Raw genomic sequence first — 17,177 nt, forward strand, 5'->3', positions numbered from 1 at the left:
GTCCTTACCCCATGACCTACTATTTTCTCCCAGTGGAATATTTTAGTTCTTTACCTCTGGTATTGCCAGACTTCACAGAGGTGGCCGATAATTTGTGCACTCGCTGCTGGCCCATTCTGGCTAGAAGCTCATCTTTGTCAGTCCTGGGAAACTTTTTTTTCTCTCTCTGTCTTTCTTTGGAGCTCCCAGGCTCATAATCTGATCTCAATATTTTCCCCTCTAATTTCTATCTCTAGTTTTCCCACCTACTTTCAGAAATATTTTTCAACCTCTTTGATGAAACTTCAGCTGCTGGTTTTAATCTCTGAAAGCTTTTTCCCCCTGCCATTCTCTGGAACTATGTACGTTTGCAGATGCATCTTCTCGTCTCTCGAAAGACATGAATGGTAAGTTATTTTCTGTTTGCCGGAGAATGCTTTTATTTCCTCTGAGCGCCTTTTTCCTCTTTTTGTCTCTGTCATGACTTCCTTCAAATGTCAGGAAATTCTTACTCTGTATATTTAAAAAGTTAAGAAACAAGCTCATTGGAATCTCTGTGGGGAGACAGCCTATCAACATGCAGGCCAGCTGACCTCACCAGGGGATCTTCTCGGTGGGTTCTTTTTCTTCATAGAGGGATCCTCTGATCTCTGCTGGAAAAACAGGGTGGGGATTCATGAATGCACCCGTGTTCTGGAACAGAATGGGGTTGGAGAGAGGAACTCACCAGCCAGTCAGCATTCAGTCTCCATCTTCACCTGCAGTCCTCTGTGCTTCTTGTTCTCCTGTCCCGGCTCTGATTTAGCTTCTCCAGAGACTCCACATACCCCCTCCTCCCTTCTCTCTCTCAGGCCAAGGGTGGGGGGCAGAAGGAGTCATCTCCGCGTCAGTTCGCTGGAAAATAATCTGAGAGTCCCCTCTTTTCTGTACCCCACATTTTAAAACAACCCCCACTCAGTCCCTTGCCTTATCCCAGCCTCAGTACCTGGGATCTTCAGTTCTTAGAACTTCCTTGGGTGAATTGGTTTGCTTGTCTTCAGTATCTCTCTCTGCAGGCACATGGCACTGAAGTCACTTTGCACATAAACAGGTCATTTATAATTTTAACATATACTTTCCGCTTTATAGTTTGTGACTAGGGGTTAGAAATATCTCCTGGTTTCATCAAAAAATTTGTGGGGTTTTTTTCCCTATTTTGAAATGATTTTTAAGATAAGGTAGAAGACCTTTATTTCACTAACTTGAACTGTCTGAGAGATTTCAAAATGACCTTGAATTTATAAAGATTTGGCATTAAGTTAATGACAAGATTTTTTCCTCCTCCATTAACTCAGAACTAATGTTAGTCATTTAATCAAAGTCAGTATTTCTGTTCTTGTTCTGAAATTCAGTTTATTGTAGTCTTAATCTGAGGCTCTGAGGTATGGTAATTTAATCTGACTATACTACCTGTGACATAAAGTCTTTGATTTCTAAAGATTAAATTATAACATTTTCCCCCAAGAAAATGGGGAAGTTTCAGATTTGACTCCAGAATATGCAGCTGCTCTCCCTTAAATGGGAAACCTTATTAAAGATATAATCGACTTTGATTTTTTTTTAATTTGCATCCAATAATTGGTTTTGATTGAAAAATATTTATTCTGGTAGTATATATTTCTGTATGTAGATCACTTTTTACAAGCATGGAATTAATGTAGGAAAAGACTAAGATATGATCTCATGAAATTAAAACTATGTAAATAATTTCATAACTGGAAGTTTTAAATTTAGTACCCATATCAAACATATTTAGGAAATATTCATATTGATCAACTGTTAAGTTGGCTGAAAATAAGAATTTTTGTTTTTTTCTAGAGGATATCATTAAAAGGCTGATATTTATGGCAAACTACACACATTTCCCTTTCACTCCTCTTAAAATCATTCTAAAGTAAAGTCCTACATACTCAAAATGGAGTATGGGCATCTATAAGGGCAAAGAAACAAGGCCAGAGTTTCTGGAAAAGCCAGCTTAGACTTTATAAAGGGCCCCAGAGGAGATGGGAGCAAATTTAGCAGGCAGAAATCAGAGAGAGGGCTTTGGGTTTAGAATTAGTGACTAATAGGACCAAATTAGGGTGCTTGATGGCCTTTATAGAGAAAGCTCTCACTCCTATATTTACTGCTATACACAGAGTACAGGAGCAGCAAGCATTTCTACCAAAGGGAAAAATCTCTTCTCAAGAAAAATGAACAAACCAAATTGTGAGAGCCAGGACTTGGAATTCTTATGTTGATGCCAGAGGAAAGCATTTAGAGAAGCAATAGCCTAACCATCAGCTCCTTACCTTCTCACTCTTAGATGAAATTGCAGATCAATATTCCTAGTCCTGGTGTCCCACAAGGAGCTTCCATTGAGTCCCCACTCAGAGGGGCACCTGGGTGGCTCAGTCAGTTGAGTGTCCAACTCTTGATTTTTGTCTCAGGTCACGATCTTGCGCTTCGTGAAATTGAGTCCCACATCGGGCTCTCTGTTGACAGCATGGAGCCTGCTTGAGATTCATATTCTCTCTCTCTCTCCCTCCCTCCCCCCCTCTCTCCCTCTCTCCCTCCCCCCACCGCCTCTCTCTCTGCCCCTCTCCCCCTCTCCCCACCAAAATAAGTAAACTTTTTAAAAAGAGTCCCCATTCAGAACTATCAGTAAAACAGTCCTCTGTTTACAGAAAAGCAGAGGAAACACAACACTGGAAACTCAAGCCTACTTAAATGTAAACTGATAATTAAGGACCACCAGATAAATGAGGTGCCTCAACAGAAAGAAAAAGACCAAATAGAAAAATTAACACCAGAGGAAACAATTTAGGAAAAAGAACTTTAAAAGAGACCTGATATAGTAAAGGCTGAAATGTAACATTCTGTCAGTCTGGCTGTAACAAGAGAAAGAACATAAAAGTAAGAATTCCTTAATGATTAAAAATGAATGTCAGTGTTAATACCACCATTGGGCTAAGCTAGGGAATCAACACATTCAACAGGAAGATACATATTTTTCCCCTCTACCAACTACCATTGGGTACCTAATAGTAGACATAGGAATTTTCTCTTCATACAAGTATTCTAGTGAATAAAGGGTTGATAGGATTCTATCAACATCTGCAACTCCTAGTAAACTAAGAGGTCTAAGCATTGGGCATCTGTGGCTGCCTCATGTCACAAAAATATAACCAGATACCATGTGCTTCTAAATAGAAGATCATAACCACCACCTACGAAGGTCTTGCCAAAAACATGAAGAAAAAAATCCAACCTGAATCTGGTCAAGACTCTGGATGGCATTCTCGACATCCTGTAAGAAACACAGTAGGTAAAATTTTCTTAATGTCGAGATGACCAGGGAACATCGTAGAGGAGGAGGATCCCAACGCCTCCCACAGACACACCCCAGGCAGCAACTACGTGAAATGCAAGTCATTCGGAAAATGACCTAATTAGCAGAACGACTCTTCCATGGAGAAAGAAAAGGCCACACTGAGAAAGCAAGAAGGAGCAGAGACATGGTAGGGAACCAGTTACATGGTACGGCAACTTACAACCGAGAGGGATATCACAGGGGTAGAGGTCTTCCCTGAAGAGCAAGGGGATCGAACCCCATGTTGAGTGCCCCCACCCCCCACCTCAACTGCTCCAGAGATCTGTACCAGGCAGACAAGCCCCCATAACATGTGGCTTTGAAAACCATCAGGGCTTTATTCCAGCAGAGCCAGGGTGCCATTAAGAAACAGACTACTCTTACAGGACCAGCACACTCTATTACTAACTCTAAGATCCAGCAGAGAGGCAGCAGTTTGAAAAGTATCTGGATTATACAGGAATAGATTTACTGGCTAATTTTAGGGTTTGTGCTGGAGGGGCAAGGATCTGTAGAAACTTTCTCCAGGACTGGGAGTGTAGCAGGTGCCATTTTTCTTGCCCTTCTCCAGCCTAGCTGGCCTGATAATGATGAAAGCCAAGTCTGACCCTCTCCAACTAGCTTGCTAGCACAGCTCACCCTGCCTTGGCATTCCTTGTCTGAGCCACCCCACCCAACCTGCTAGTTCAGGCAGGTGCCCTTCTTAATCGGCACCTGCTCTGCCATACCCTGTGGTCAGCCTTGTTTGGGACTGGTGAACCCGCAAAGCAACCACCGCCCCACCACACCTTGGACAGCTCTGGCTGGGACTGCATCCCAGCCCCACCCAGCATGCCTGCAGCAGTTGCAGCACAGTCACAACAGGAGGGCATACACAGCCCACATGGCATATCCCTGGGGTACTTGGTTCTGGTGCCCTGGTGGGGTGGGTAGGATTATGCTGCTTGGCCCCACAGGACACTTCTACACAAGGCCACTGCTTGCAAGGCCAGGAGTCGTAACTGATGTAATGCAAAGAGAAAAGCAGAGTCAACAGAATGAGAAGACAAGAGTTTATTCTAAATGAAAGAACAAAAGAAAACCTCACAAAGAGAACTAAATAAAACCACAACAAGCAGTCTACCTGAGAGTTCAAAGTAATGGTTATAAAGATGCTCACTGAACTAGAAACGAGTTGTATAAACTCAGAAAAAGAGAAAATATAAAAAAGAACCAATTAGAGATGAAGAATATAATAAATGAAGTGAAAAAGAATCCGCTACTAGATTAGAGGATACAGCAGAATAGATCAGTGACCTGGAAGACAAGGTAGTGGAAACCATCCAAGCTGAACAGAAAAGGAATTTTTAAACATGAGGATTTTTAAAACATCAACTAGGACAACATCAAGTATACTAATATTCGCAGTATCAGAGTCCCAGAAGAAGAGGCAGAAAATCTGAAGAAATAGCTGAAAGTTTTCCTAATCAGGGGAAGGAAATAGATGTCCAGGAAGCACACAGAGCCCCAAACAAGATGAACCCAATGATGTCCACACTAAAGCACTTAGTAATAAAAAGGTCAAAAATTAATAAGAGAATCTTAAAAGCAGTAAGAGAAAAGCAACTGATTACATACAAGGGAACCCCCCTAATGCTATCAGGTGATTTTTTTTTTTTTTTTTTTTTTGTTATAGCAAAGACATTGAAGGCCTGAATAAAGTGGTGTCGTGATATATTCAAAGTGCTGAAAGGAAAAAGCCTACAACCAAGAATACTGTGTCTGGCAGAGTTACTCAGAATTCAAGGAGAGAGGTTTTCTCAGACAAAACTTAAAAGAGTTCATCATCCCTAAATGGTCTTTGCAAGAAATGTTAAAGGCACTTCTTTAAGTAGATAAGAAAATGCCAACTAGAAGAAAATCATAAACAGAAAACAGAAAATAAGTCTCTAGTAAAAGCAAACATACAATATAGTAGAGCAATCACTTGTAAGACTAATAATAGGACATTTAAAAGAAATAGTAAAATCAGTTATATTTCTAGTAATTACACAAAATAAAAATGTAAAATATGACACCATATACATAAAACTTGGGGAAAGAATAAAAATGTGCTTTCAGTGTGCAAACTTAAACACCAACTGAAAATAGACTGTTGTATATGAACCTCATGGTAACCACAAACTTAAAACCTATAATACACAAAAAGTAAAAAGGAATCCAAGCAGAAGACTAAAGAAAGCCATCAAACCACAAGGGAAGAGAGCAAGAGGAAGAAACTACAAAAACAACCAGAAAACAGAGAAATGGTAATAAGCACATACCTGTCAATAATTATTTTAAATGTTAATTAAATACTCCAATCAAAAACCATAGGGTGACTGGGTTTAAAAAAAAAAAATTGCTGCCTACAAGAGATTCCCTTCAGATCTAAAGAAACAACACATAGACTGGGGTGTCTGGGTGGCTCAGTCATTTGTGCAACCAACTTCAGCTTAGGTCATGATCTCACAGTTTGTAGGCTTGAGCCCCATGTCAGGCTCTGTGCTGACAGCTCAGAGCCTGGAGCCTGTTACGGATTCTGTGTCTCTCTTACTCTCTGCCCCTCACCTGCTCGTGCTCTATCTCTCTCAAAAATAAATATTTAAAAAAAAAAAGAAAGAAAAAGACACATGCATCCTGAAAGTGAAGGGAGGAAAATGATATTCCATGCAAATAGAAGCAAATAAAAAAAATTTAAAAAAAACTGCACTAGCAACACTTAAAGGATACAGTATACTTAAAAAAATTTTAATGTTTATTTGTTTTGAGGGAGAGAGAGACAGAGTGCAAGCAGAAGAGGGGCAGAGAGAGAGGGAAACACAGAATCTGAAGAAGGTTCCAAGCTCCGAGCTGTCAGCACAGAGCCCAACACAGGGCTTGCACTCAGGAACTGCAAGATCAGGACCTGAGACAAAGTTGGATGCTTAGCCGACTGAGCCACCCAGGCTCCCCTGATACAGTTTACTTTAAAACAAAGACTAACAAAACACAAAGAGGGCATTGCATAATGATAAAAGGATCAATCCAACAAGAGGATATAATAATTGTAAGTATCTATGCATCCAATAGGAACATCTAAATATATAAAGCAATTTATTAACAGACATAAAGGGAGAAATGAATAGTAATAATAGTAGAGGACTTTAATACCCCACTTACATCAATGCATAGATCATCCAACAGAAACACAATAAGGAAACACTGACTTTGGACGACATAATAGATCAGATGCACTTAATGGATATACAGAATATTCCATCCATAAACAGAATACACAAGTGCACACGGAACATTCTCCAGGATAGCTCACATGTGAGGCCACAAAACAAGTAAACTTAAGACTGAAGTCCTATCCAGCATCTTTTCTGACTACAACAGTATGAAACTAGAAATCAATTACAGAGGGGTACCTGACTGGCTCAGACAGTACAGCATGTGACTTCTGATCTCAGGGTTGTGAGTTCAAGCCCCACACTGGTGTAGAAATTACTTTAAAAAATAAAATCTTTAAAAACATCAATTATGGGGGCGCCTGGGTGGTTCAGTCGGTTGAGCGTCCGACTTCAGCTCAGGTCATGATCTCACGGTCCATGAGTTTGAGCCCCATGCCGGGCTCTGTGCTGACGGCTCAGAGCCTGGAGCCTGCTTCAGATTCTGTGTCTCCTTCTCTCTCTGCCCCTCCCCTGCTCACACTCTGTCTCTCTCTCTCAAAAATAAATAAACGTTAAAAAAATTTTTTTAAAAACATCAATTATGGGGAAAAATGGGGGGAAAAAACATATGGAAGCTAAACAACATGCTACTGAACTGGGTCGAGGAAATTAAAAAGATACCTTGAGACAAATGCAAATGGAAAAACAACAGTTCAAAATATTTGGGATGCAGCAGAAGCAGTTCTAAAAGGGAAGTTCAGAGGGCCACCTGGGTGGCTCAGTCAGTTAAGCGTCCACCTCTAGATTTCAACTCAGGTCATGATCTCACAATTGGTGAGTTCAAGCCCCGTGTCAGGCTCTGTGCGGACAGTGTGGAGCCTGCTTGGGATTCTCTGCCCCTCCCCTACTCTCTCAAAATAAATAAAACTTTTAAATAAAAGGGGAGTTTAGAGCAATACAAGCCTATCTCAAGAAACAAAAATCTCAATCTAACCTTACAAAGAAACTAGAAAAAGAAGAAATGAAGTTGAAAATTAGAAGAGATAATAAAGAGAACAGAAATAAATGAAATACAGACTTAAGAAACGAGAAAAAAAAATAACCAATGAAACTAGAATTGGTTCTTTGAAAAAATAAGCAAAATAGATAAACCTACAGCCAGACTTATAATAAAAGAGAGGACTCAAAATCAAATGACAAATAACCAACACCACAAAACAGGATTATGAGACTACTGTGAAAAATTATATAACAAATTGGACAACCTAGAAGAAATGGATAGATTCCTACAAAAATACCAAGAATGAATTAGGAAGAAACAAAATCTGAACAGACTGATGACTAGTAATGAAATTGAGACATTAAAAAAAGAAAAAAAAACCCATGCACCCAACCAACAAAATCCAACAACTCCCACCAAACCAAAGTCCTAGATCAGATGCTTTACAGATGAGTTGTACCAGACTTTTCAAGAAGTGTTACTACCTATTCTGAAACCATTCCAAAATATTGAAGAGGAAGGAATCCTTCCAAATTCATTCTATTAAACCAGCATTACCCTCATACTACCAAAAACCAAAGGCACTACAAAGTAGAAAATTACAGGTATCTCTGATAAACATGATTATAGCATTCCTCAACAAAATATCAGCAAACTGAATCCAACAATATATTAAAAGGATCATTCATCATGACCAAGTAGGATTTGTTCCAGGGATGCAAGGATGGTTCAATGTCTGAAAATCAAACAGCACATTAACAAAGAAAGGATAAAAATCATATGATCATTTCAATAGACAACAGAAAAAGCATTTGACAAAATTCAACATCCACTCATAGAAATTATCAACAAAGGGAGTACAGAGGGAGCACACATCAACATAATAGAGGACAGATAATGACAAGCTAACATACTCAGTGGTGAAAAGCTAAAAGCTTTCCCTCTGAGATTAGGAACAAGACAGACAAAGATGTTCACTCATGCCACTTATATTCAACATAAGTACTGGAAGTCATAGCCACAGCAATCAGACAAGCAAAAGAAAAGCCATCCACACTGGTAAGTAGGAAGGAAAACTGTCACTATTTGCAAGTGACAGTATTTTTAGAAAGCCCTAAACAATTAGAATAAATGAATTCACTAAAGTTACAGGATAGAAAGTTAATGTACAAAAATCAGTTGGGTCTCTGTACACTAAAATGGGCATAAAGGGAAATTAAGAAAATCCCACTGGGGCGCCCCGGGTGTCTCAGTGGGTTAAGTGTCTGACTCTGATTTCAGCTCAGGTCATGGTCTCACGGTTTGTGGGATCGAGTCCTACACTGGGCTCTGTGCTGATAGCGTAGAGCCTGCTTGGGATTCCCTCCCCACCTCTCTCTCTCAATAAACAAACATTTAAAAAGCCCCATTTACAATTGTGTAAGAATAAAATACGTAGGAATAAATTTAACCAAAGTTGTTAAAGACCTATACTCTGAAAACTCTAGGACACTGATGAAAGAAAGTGAAGATATCACAAATAAATGTAAAGATATTCCATGCTCATGGATTGGAGGAATTAATGTTAAAATGTCCATTCAACCCAAAGCAATTCACAGACTCAGTGTAATCCCTATCAAAACACCAGTAGTATTTTTCAGAGAAAATCCTAAAATGTGTAAGGGACCACAGAACACCCTGAAGAGCTAAAGCAATCTTATCACAATCTCAGATTTACTATACTACAAAGCTATAGTAATCAAAACTATAGGATACTGGCACAAAAACACACAAGGGGGTGCCTGGCTGGCTTGGTCAGAGGAGCATGTGACTCTTGATCTCGGGGTCGTGAGTTCAAGCTCCACACTGGGTGTAGAGATTACTTAAATAAAATTTTGTAAAAACAGACACATATCAGTGGAACAGAATACAGAGCTCCGGCATAAATCCATACTTGTACAGTGAATTAATTTACAACAAAGGAGGCAAGAATACACAGGAGAAAAGATCGCCTCTTCAATAAATGATGTTGGGAAAATGACCACTTTCTTACATCATAAACGAAAATAATTCAAAATGCATTAAAGACCCAAATGTAAGATCTGAAACCATAGGCAGTAAACTCTTGAACATCAAGTTCAAGAAAGAAGAGAAAATGTAGGCAGTAAACTCTTAAACATCAGTCTTAGCTGTATTTTTCGGATTTGTTCTCAGGCAAGGGCAACAGAATAAAAAATAAGCAACAGGAATTACATTGAAGTAAAAGGTTATGCGCAGTGTAGGAAACCATCAACAAAACAAAAAGGCAACATACTGAATGGAAGAAACTATTTGCAAATGATAAGCCTGATAAGTGGTTAATATCCAAAACATGTAAAGAACTCTTACAATTCAACACCAATAAAAAAATCTAGTTTAAAAATGGGTAGAAGACCTGAACAGACATTTCTTCAAAGAAGACATACACATGCCAACAGACACGTGGAAAGATGTTCAAGGTCTCTAACCATCAGGGAAATGCAAATCAAAACCACAATGTGGTATCACCTCACGCCAGTCAGAATGGCTAGTATCAAAAAGACAAGAAATAACAAGTGTTGGCAAGGGTGTGGAAAAGGGAACCCTTGTGCAGGGTTGGTGGGACTGTAATTGGTACAGGTACTATGGAAAACAGTATAGCAGTTCCTCAAGAAATTACAAATAGAAATACCACACAATCCAATAGTTACACTTCTGCTTATCTGCCTGAAAAAAAAAAAAAAAGACACTAATTCAAAAAGATATGTGCATCCCTGTGTTAACGGCACCATTATTTACAACCACCAAGATACGGAAAAAATCTAAGTGCTTGTCAATAGATGAATGGACAAAGGTTTGCATATACAAAATGGGATGTTACTCAGCCATAAAAAAAGAATGAAATCTTGCCATATGCAACATGTATGGACCTAGAGGGTATTATGCTAAGTGAAATAAGTCAGACAAAGAAAGACAAATACTTTATGATTTCACTTCTATGTGGAATCTAAAAAATAAATGACCAAACAAAAAAATTAAAAATAGAGAACTGGTGGCTGTTTTAAGGGGATTTAGAGGTACAGACTCCAGTTATAGTCATGGGGATGCAAAATACAATGTAGAGAATATAGTCAATAATAGTGTAATAAGTTTGTATGGTGAGCATTTTGTAGACAAATGTCAAATCTCTATGGTTTACACCTGTAACTACTGTAATATTGTATGTTCACTATGCTCCCGTTACAAAAGGAACCTACCAAACTGTATGGTACTGGCACAAAAAGACATATACATCAATAGAACAGTATACAGAGGCCCGACACAAAGCCAGATGGAGACAGATGGAATCAAGACCAGGAAACTTCAAGGCAAACAACTGGGTTTCTTCATAAAATAAATTTTAAGGGGAAGAAGAGATGCAGGAAAATTTAACAGGTTAAGAGATTTAGACTGCAATGCGTGGCTCCCATTTGGATCCTAAGTCAAACAAACAACAAGAATGTAGGACACTGTGACAGTTTGAATACTGGTATATTAAAAGAGTTGGGGTTTCTTAAACATGATAATAGTATTGTGGTTGCATTTTTTTTAATATTCATGCTTAAAGATACATGCTGAAATATTTTCTGAAATAAATGCTAAAATGTAGAAACTACAACAATTTGAATTTCCTTCAAGATTATATAGAAGAGGTTTGGGACAAGTGGATGGGATAGTTATCGGCCAGGAATTGATAACTGTTGGCGCCAAGTAATGAATACATGGGGGTTTTTATATTCTAGTTTTATATATATTTTAACCTCTCCAGAAAGAAAGTTATATATATGCCAAAATTAAAAATGCAACGTAAGGACAGTATTAATCATCATTACATTATATAGCAAACCATCCCAAAACTCATTGGCTTATGACAGGAGGTATTTTTTTCTTATTGCTGAGTCTTTGGGTTAGCTAGGGGTTGACTGATAGAGGCAGATCTTTCAGGCTACATGTTGAATTCAGATCCAAGTTACGTGTTTTCATTCTGGATGCCCAGGCTGAAGAGGCAACAGATGTTAAATGCATGCTACTCTCAGATCACAAAAGTGCCATCAAAATCAAAACAGTGCATTTCAAGCTTCTGCTCATGGCCAGATTTAAGCTCCTCCTTCTAAGAAACCATAGCAAGGGTATAGATACATTTCTATTCAAGGAAAGCGAAGAACTGAGACCAATAAAACAGTCGTCTCGTGGTCTGAAAATGAAAATTAAGGAAATGAAAGTTAATTTCCCAGGAATGGATGAAAGAAAGAAGGCCTAGCAGACTAATTCAGGAGTCCTAAAATTGACTAATAAAAGTCCCAGAAAGAGAGAAGACAAAAGAGGAAAATTCCTTTTTTCCCATAATTTTTCTCAGAGTTGGGGGTGGGGGGTGGGGTCTAAATTGGAAGGGTTCTAACACATCAAGTTTCGGAATGTCAAAAGTAATGGAAGATCCTGTTTCCAGATGTGGGGGAAAGGGCACCAAAAAAGGAGACTCAAACTGACATCTCCTAACTAGGTTGTCATTTTCATTCCTTGTTAAATGCTGCTTGTTCTGAGACTATGATTTTCATCCTTTGTGAAGACTCGATTTCTGGTTAGTGAAGCATTAACTTTGATATCTTTGTACCAATACTTGGCCCATACAGAACTGACCAGACCTTCTAACTCAGCATTTTGAGCCTTTCTACGTTATGCAAATTACCCAGGGAAGCAAATGAATTCTTTCAAGTTTTACACAGACTGATTTTTATTGGTCAACTGATAAGCACAAAAAAAAAAACTGCATCCCCCAAAAGCCAGGATATGGTTGGAATAGATCTTAATCTGGATTCTGTAAGGATAGAAATGTGTATACTGCCATTAGAGCCAACCAAAGTTTTGTTTGGGGATTTTAGGTTTTGTAATGTTTTAGGTAAGTTTATAATACAAAAAAAAGTTTCTCATTAAATATACCTTATTATCTCTGAATTTTTTTTTAAGCTCACTGAAAACTGAGGCTAATTTGGAAGTTTTGAAGTCAATACCTAGTGAAAAATTAATGATTGAAACTGGTAAGTTTATGCTTTTTGAACTTTCATTTTCATATTAAACCACACCAAAACAGAGCTAGACAAAAGTTAAATATCTTAAAGACGCTCAATCTCAACAATTATACTTTTCAGAAAACCTTTGAGGTTTTTATTAATTAACAGACAAGTATCCAATCAAGTTTCTCAATTTTAGAAGTTTGACTAAGCCAAGCAGTTAAAAATGGGATGTCAGAATATGTGGTGACTAAGGAGGTTATAAATATTTTATTAAACTAGTAGTCTTATTTCACCTCAGGGTTTCAAAATCTTCAAAACATTTTTTTACATAATGTCATATTTGTAATGGCTTAATTCTACGATACTTTTCAAGTAAAGTACATAAATTTAAATCAAACTGGTTTAGTCAAAGAATTTTAGAAATTAATCTGTTGCCTCTTAAAACAAGGTTAGAAGCTAAAAATTTTACCTAGCCCTGAACTTAAGGCTTTACTTACACATATGGACTTTTTAGTAAAGTCAAGACTAAGCCATTCTGAAGAATCAGGTTTATTTCCTTGGAGAGTCATGACAAATTATTTTATTACAAGCACAATGCTTGTAAAATGTGTAAATTCTTACAATTCTTTATTAAAGAAAGAGGTAAGTGAATAATCCTAGTGTTGAAAGCCACTGTTTCCCATTCAGGAGAGGCAAATAGAGGTTTAACTTTTTTCTAGTTATAATTGGTGTTCTTTTAGCTTTCTTTTTTAAAAGTATGTCATACACCAACAGTAATGTTAGCAGAAAAAAAGTAAGACTCCTAAAAAGCAATTAAAATTTTAAAAATGCATTTAAAAATTTGTAGAGTTCAAGGTTTAATCTTGTGCTTAGATTTTTTTTTGCTTTGAATCTTAGCTTGTATTTAGGAATTTACATTATTTGTTTGATAATGTTCATTACAAAAACAGTAATTTGAGGGGCGCCTGGGTGGCAGCTCAGTTAAGTGTCCGACTTCGGCTCAGGCCATGATCTCACAGTTCGTGGGCTCGAGCCCCGCATCGGGCTCTGTGCTGACAGCTCAGAGCCTGGAGGCTGCCTCAGATTCCATGTCTCCCTCTCTCTCTCTCCCCTTCCCCTATTCTCTCACCCAAGAATAGACATTTAAAACTTAAAAAAAAAAAAAAAAATCAGTAATTTGAAAGGTAAATCTGAAGAGACTTCTTTCTTTGCTCAACTCCAGATGCACCTTGGTGTGGAGTGAAAAGTACACATGCTGGGTCAAAATATGTAAAAACTTCGTTTCCTACCAAAAAGAAGTGGGAAAATGGGCACTGTGTGAAAGACAGGAATGAACCCTGCCATATAATGTAAGTATTTTGTTTTCTTGGTCTTCAGAACATTAAAGTCAACTACCAAATGCCACTTACAGAATGAACTCAAGGGACTAAAGTTGGGTGAAATTCAAATGAAGTTCAGCTCAAAGGCCACCATTTTGAAAGGATTTGGAAGGATTTGCACTAAGTTGCTCTGTCTCTGCCCCTCTTCATACCATTTCAACCTCTCAGCTCAATAAAAGTGGTTTTATTACAGCAGTAAGAACTTCATGTGATTTTGGTCATTTGTCATGTTGTAGGAAAGGCAGAAAAGATTCTCATACTGCTTCCTGGCTGATGGTTATAAAAATGCACTCTTAGCAGGAGACCTTTTTAATGGTATCTGTATTTTAAATGAATTGACAACCTGAATAAACCTAAGAAGTAACACATTTCTTTGAGCCCCTGAACAAAAGGGCAAGGTATAGAAAGGATTTCCTTTTCCTACCCCAAAAGGAGAAAAAAAAAATTCAGAATTAGTTTTTGATTATAATACACGTAGCATGTGAAAAGAAGGGCTGTTTACCCATCTAACTGTTAAGGAGCTATAGAGCATGTAACTTACAGGTTAACTTTATATCATTTTAATGGGCACATCCAGTTTTTGTTTGCATAAGCTGATAATTTAAATCTAGACTGTATCAATCAAGTATGGTTTACCAGTTCAGGCAATTGAACTGTTAATTTTAGGTTGTAATAATTCCTTTCATATACATTTTTTAAGTAGCTTTTAACAGGTAAGTGTATCAGATAAGATCTAAAATGCAGCAAGCAGAAAAGTGAAAAATTATTCTACAAAAATAATACTGGAAAGATTTTCCTTTGTTAACATTCTGTTGTTGGCAAGGATGGTTTTAAAACCCATAGGCTGAGGAATACACTTAAATCCTGGCTAGTAAAGAATCACTTGTAACTTTTATAAAATGCAGCTACCTGCAGATTGTCAGAAGACAATTATTTCTGAATCTTTCGGAGATTTAAAGAGACACTAGAGACAACAAACTGGTATTTTCCCAGCAGCCAGCTTAGAGGAAGTATTGGCCAACGGGGATCCAAGTCAGTTTTCTATACTGCCTTAATGTTAAATACAGTATAGCTCTGGACCTAGGTTACACATCTGTAAAACAAAATTCTGTGGTCTTCCAAGTGCAGACTGCTAAGAAGCAAGAAAGCTTGAGTCTCAGCTGCAACTATGAATACCAGTTGAGGAGGCTGAGCTTGGGAAAGCCAGCATTTACAAAGTTTTTAAACCACATCTCAAAAACACACATGCCTCTAGTCTAACGCCAATTACTAATTAATTCCTACTTAAAAAGTCATTTTTATCAATCCCATCTATTAACAGTTTTATATTTTAATTATTTTTATAGAGATCTTTTCTCCCTTTTAGATTATAAATTCCATGAAACACATTTTGAAGCTCTTGTATGTCAGGAAGGTGTAAGTTACTGAGGTTACATAGAAGAATCAAAGTCCCTGCCCGCATCCACCCAGCAGATGACGAGATACATTCTGCCAGGCACTTTGGATAAGACATTGAAGGTGTCAGACAGGAATCCTTGCCCTCCTGAAGCAAAGAAGCAGAAAGTATAATCCAAGATGTTAGTTCTGTTATAGAGGTATGAATATACGACTAGGAGCACAGGACATAGTCACTGCCTGCCTTGTGGGGAAGTAGCTTAACTAAGGTGACATTTCAGCTGGTCACAAAGTGCAACTGGGAGTTAGGCCAGACTAGGACGGACGCCTTGAGCAAAGGCAGGCTGCAGAAGGGCTTGGCTGCTCAGAGGGGAAACAATGAGTTTACTGTGACAAAAAGTAGGATGCACGGGTAAGTAATAAGTCTGGGAAGACTGGTGAGGGCTCCTGTATGCCAACCTTAGTAGTTTAGATTTCACCAGGACCCAAAGGATTTTCAGCAGGAAAATGGCAGTGGTTTTTAAAAAGCTGTTAACATATCAGCACAGAGAAAGGACTGAAAAAGGAGATGGGTGGCAGGAACCTTACTGACTTCACACATTATGCAGGTAAGTTCTAATTCTGAGTAGTTAACCGAGGAAAGTTCTGTGGTTTACTAAGAAAATTGGGTCCTTAATGTCAATTTAAATGTTAACAGATTTGCTTTTGGCATACTTTGATCTAGATAATAAAAATTTAGTCTGTATTAAGCGAAGCTTTTGTGTTACGATTATGTACTTAAAAAATTCCAGTAAGTCTCTAATCTCTGTCCCTAATTCCTTTAGTTGCTTATATTTAAGAAACCCATAGCAGGGACAAAAAACTTAACACAAAGAATATTTAAATGTTTAATTTGGACTTTAGAACTTTCTAATTCATGTATAAAAACATTACATATAGTACGGCTAGAGAACACTCATGATGATGATTATTCTAGGCAGAGAAACTGAAAGATCTGCCACCCAGGCTGTTCTTGATCGTGCAGGGAAAAAGTACAGAGGAGAAAGCACGTCTCCTCCCCCCTCCCCCAATAACCATGCATTATTCCAAGTAAATAACTTGTAACTTCCTTTGCGGTCACCGTGCTAATGATGATGCAGCAACTTCCTGCTGTCCTTTGAGACTAATTCTCTTAGCAGAGGTGCTCAAACTTTGCTGTACCCACAATGCCACCCACCTTGCGACTCAGCACACATGTACGTATAAAACCAAACAAAAATGAAACAGTACTTCCCTTATTAAGTGCAATGTACTTTTCCTTTTCTTACAATTTTCTGAAAATTCATCATGACCCACTAATGAATGCATAATGACTTACGGTTTAAAAGAACTCGTCGTCTTCACTGGGTTAGTTCCATTAATTTGTGGTAGACCTAATATGGGCTGGTTTTAGAATTTATTTGAACCTGGTCCTTGTCTCAACTTACCCTATTTTAAATATGGCGGCAGTTAAGCCTTTCTGTTGAAAACTTTATAGCTGGTTAAAGCTTATTATGTTAAAGGTGCTCGTACAAGAGCTTCCTTTGCATGGATGAAGAGGAAACCTTTAAAACTGAGCAGGTACTTGGAAATAACCATCCATTTTTGTTTTCTCTTTTAGTCAAATACTGGAGATAATGTCAGCAGTGAGAGAGCAGGATCCACTGGAATTAGCCAATACACTATATAACAACACCATTAAAATCTTTTTTCCTGACATGTAATTAGTATGTCCTTTCCATTTTCCATCATGTATGTAAAATTTCATGGTAAACCTTACTAAAGGACTGAATA

The 17,177-nt window shown here is 38.0% G+C and overlaps 1 protein-coding gene across 1 annotated transcript in view; it reads left to right on the forward strand.

Annotated features, from left to right (window-relative positions):
- The window catches only part of TATDN1 (TatD DNase domain containing 1), a 44,272-nt gene extending 27,165 nt beyond the window's left edge, over positions 1–17,107 (forward strand). The window contains exons 10-12 of the mRNA XM_049633506.1: positions 12,545–12,615; positions 13,814–13,940; positions 17,005–17,107. Of these exons, the coding sequence (XP_049489463.1) occupies positions 12,545–12,615; positions 13,814–13,940; positions 17,005–17,107 (301 nt within the window). The remainder of the gene's footprint in view (positions 1–12,544; positions 12,616–13,813; positions 13,941–17,004) is intronic.
- Positions 17,108–17,177: the final 70 nt, after the last annotated feature.

This window comes from Panthera uncia, chromosome F2 (assembly GCF_023721935.1).
Source record: "Panthera uncia isolate 11264 chromosome F2, Puncia_PCG_1.0, whole genome shotgun sequence".
NCBI classification, from domain to species: Eukaryota; Metazoa; Chordata; class Mammalia; order Carnivora; family Felidae; genus Panthera; species Panthera uncia.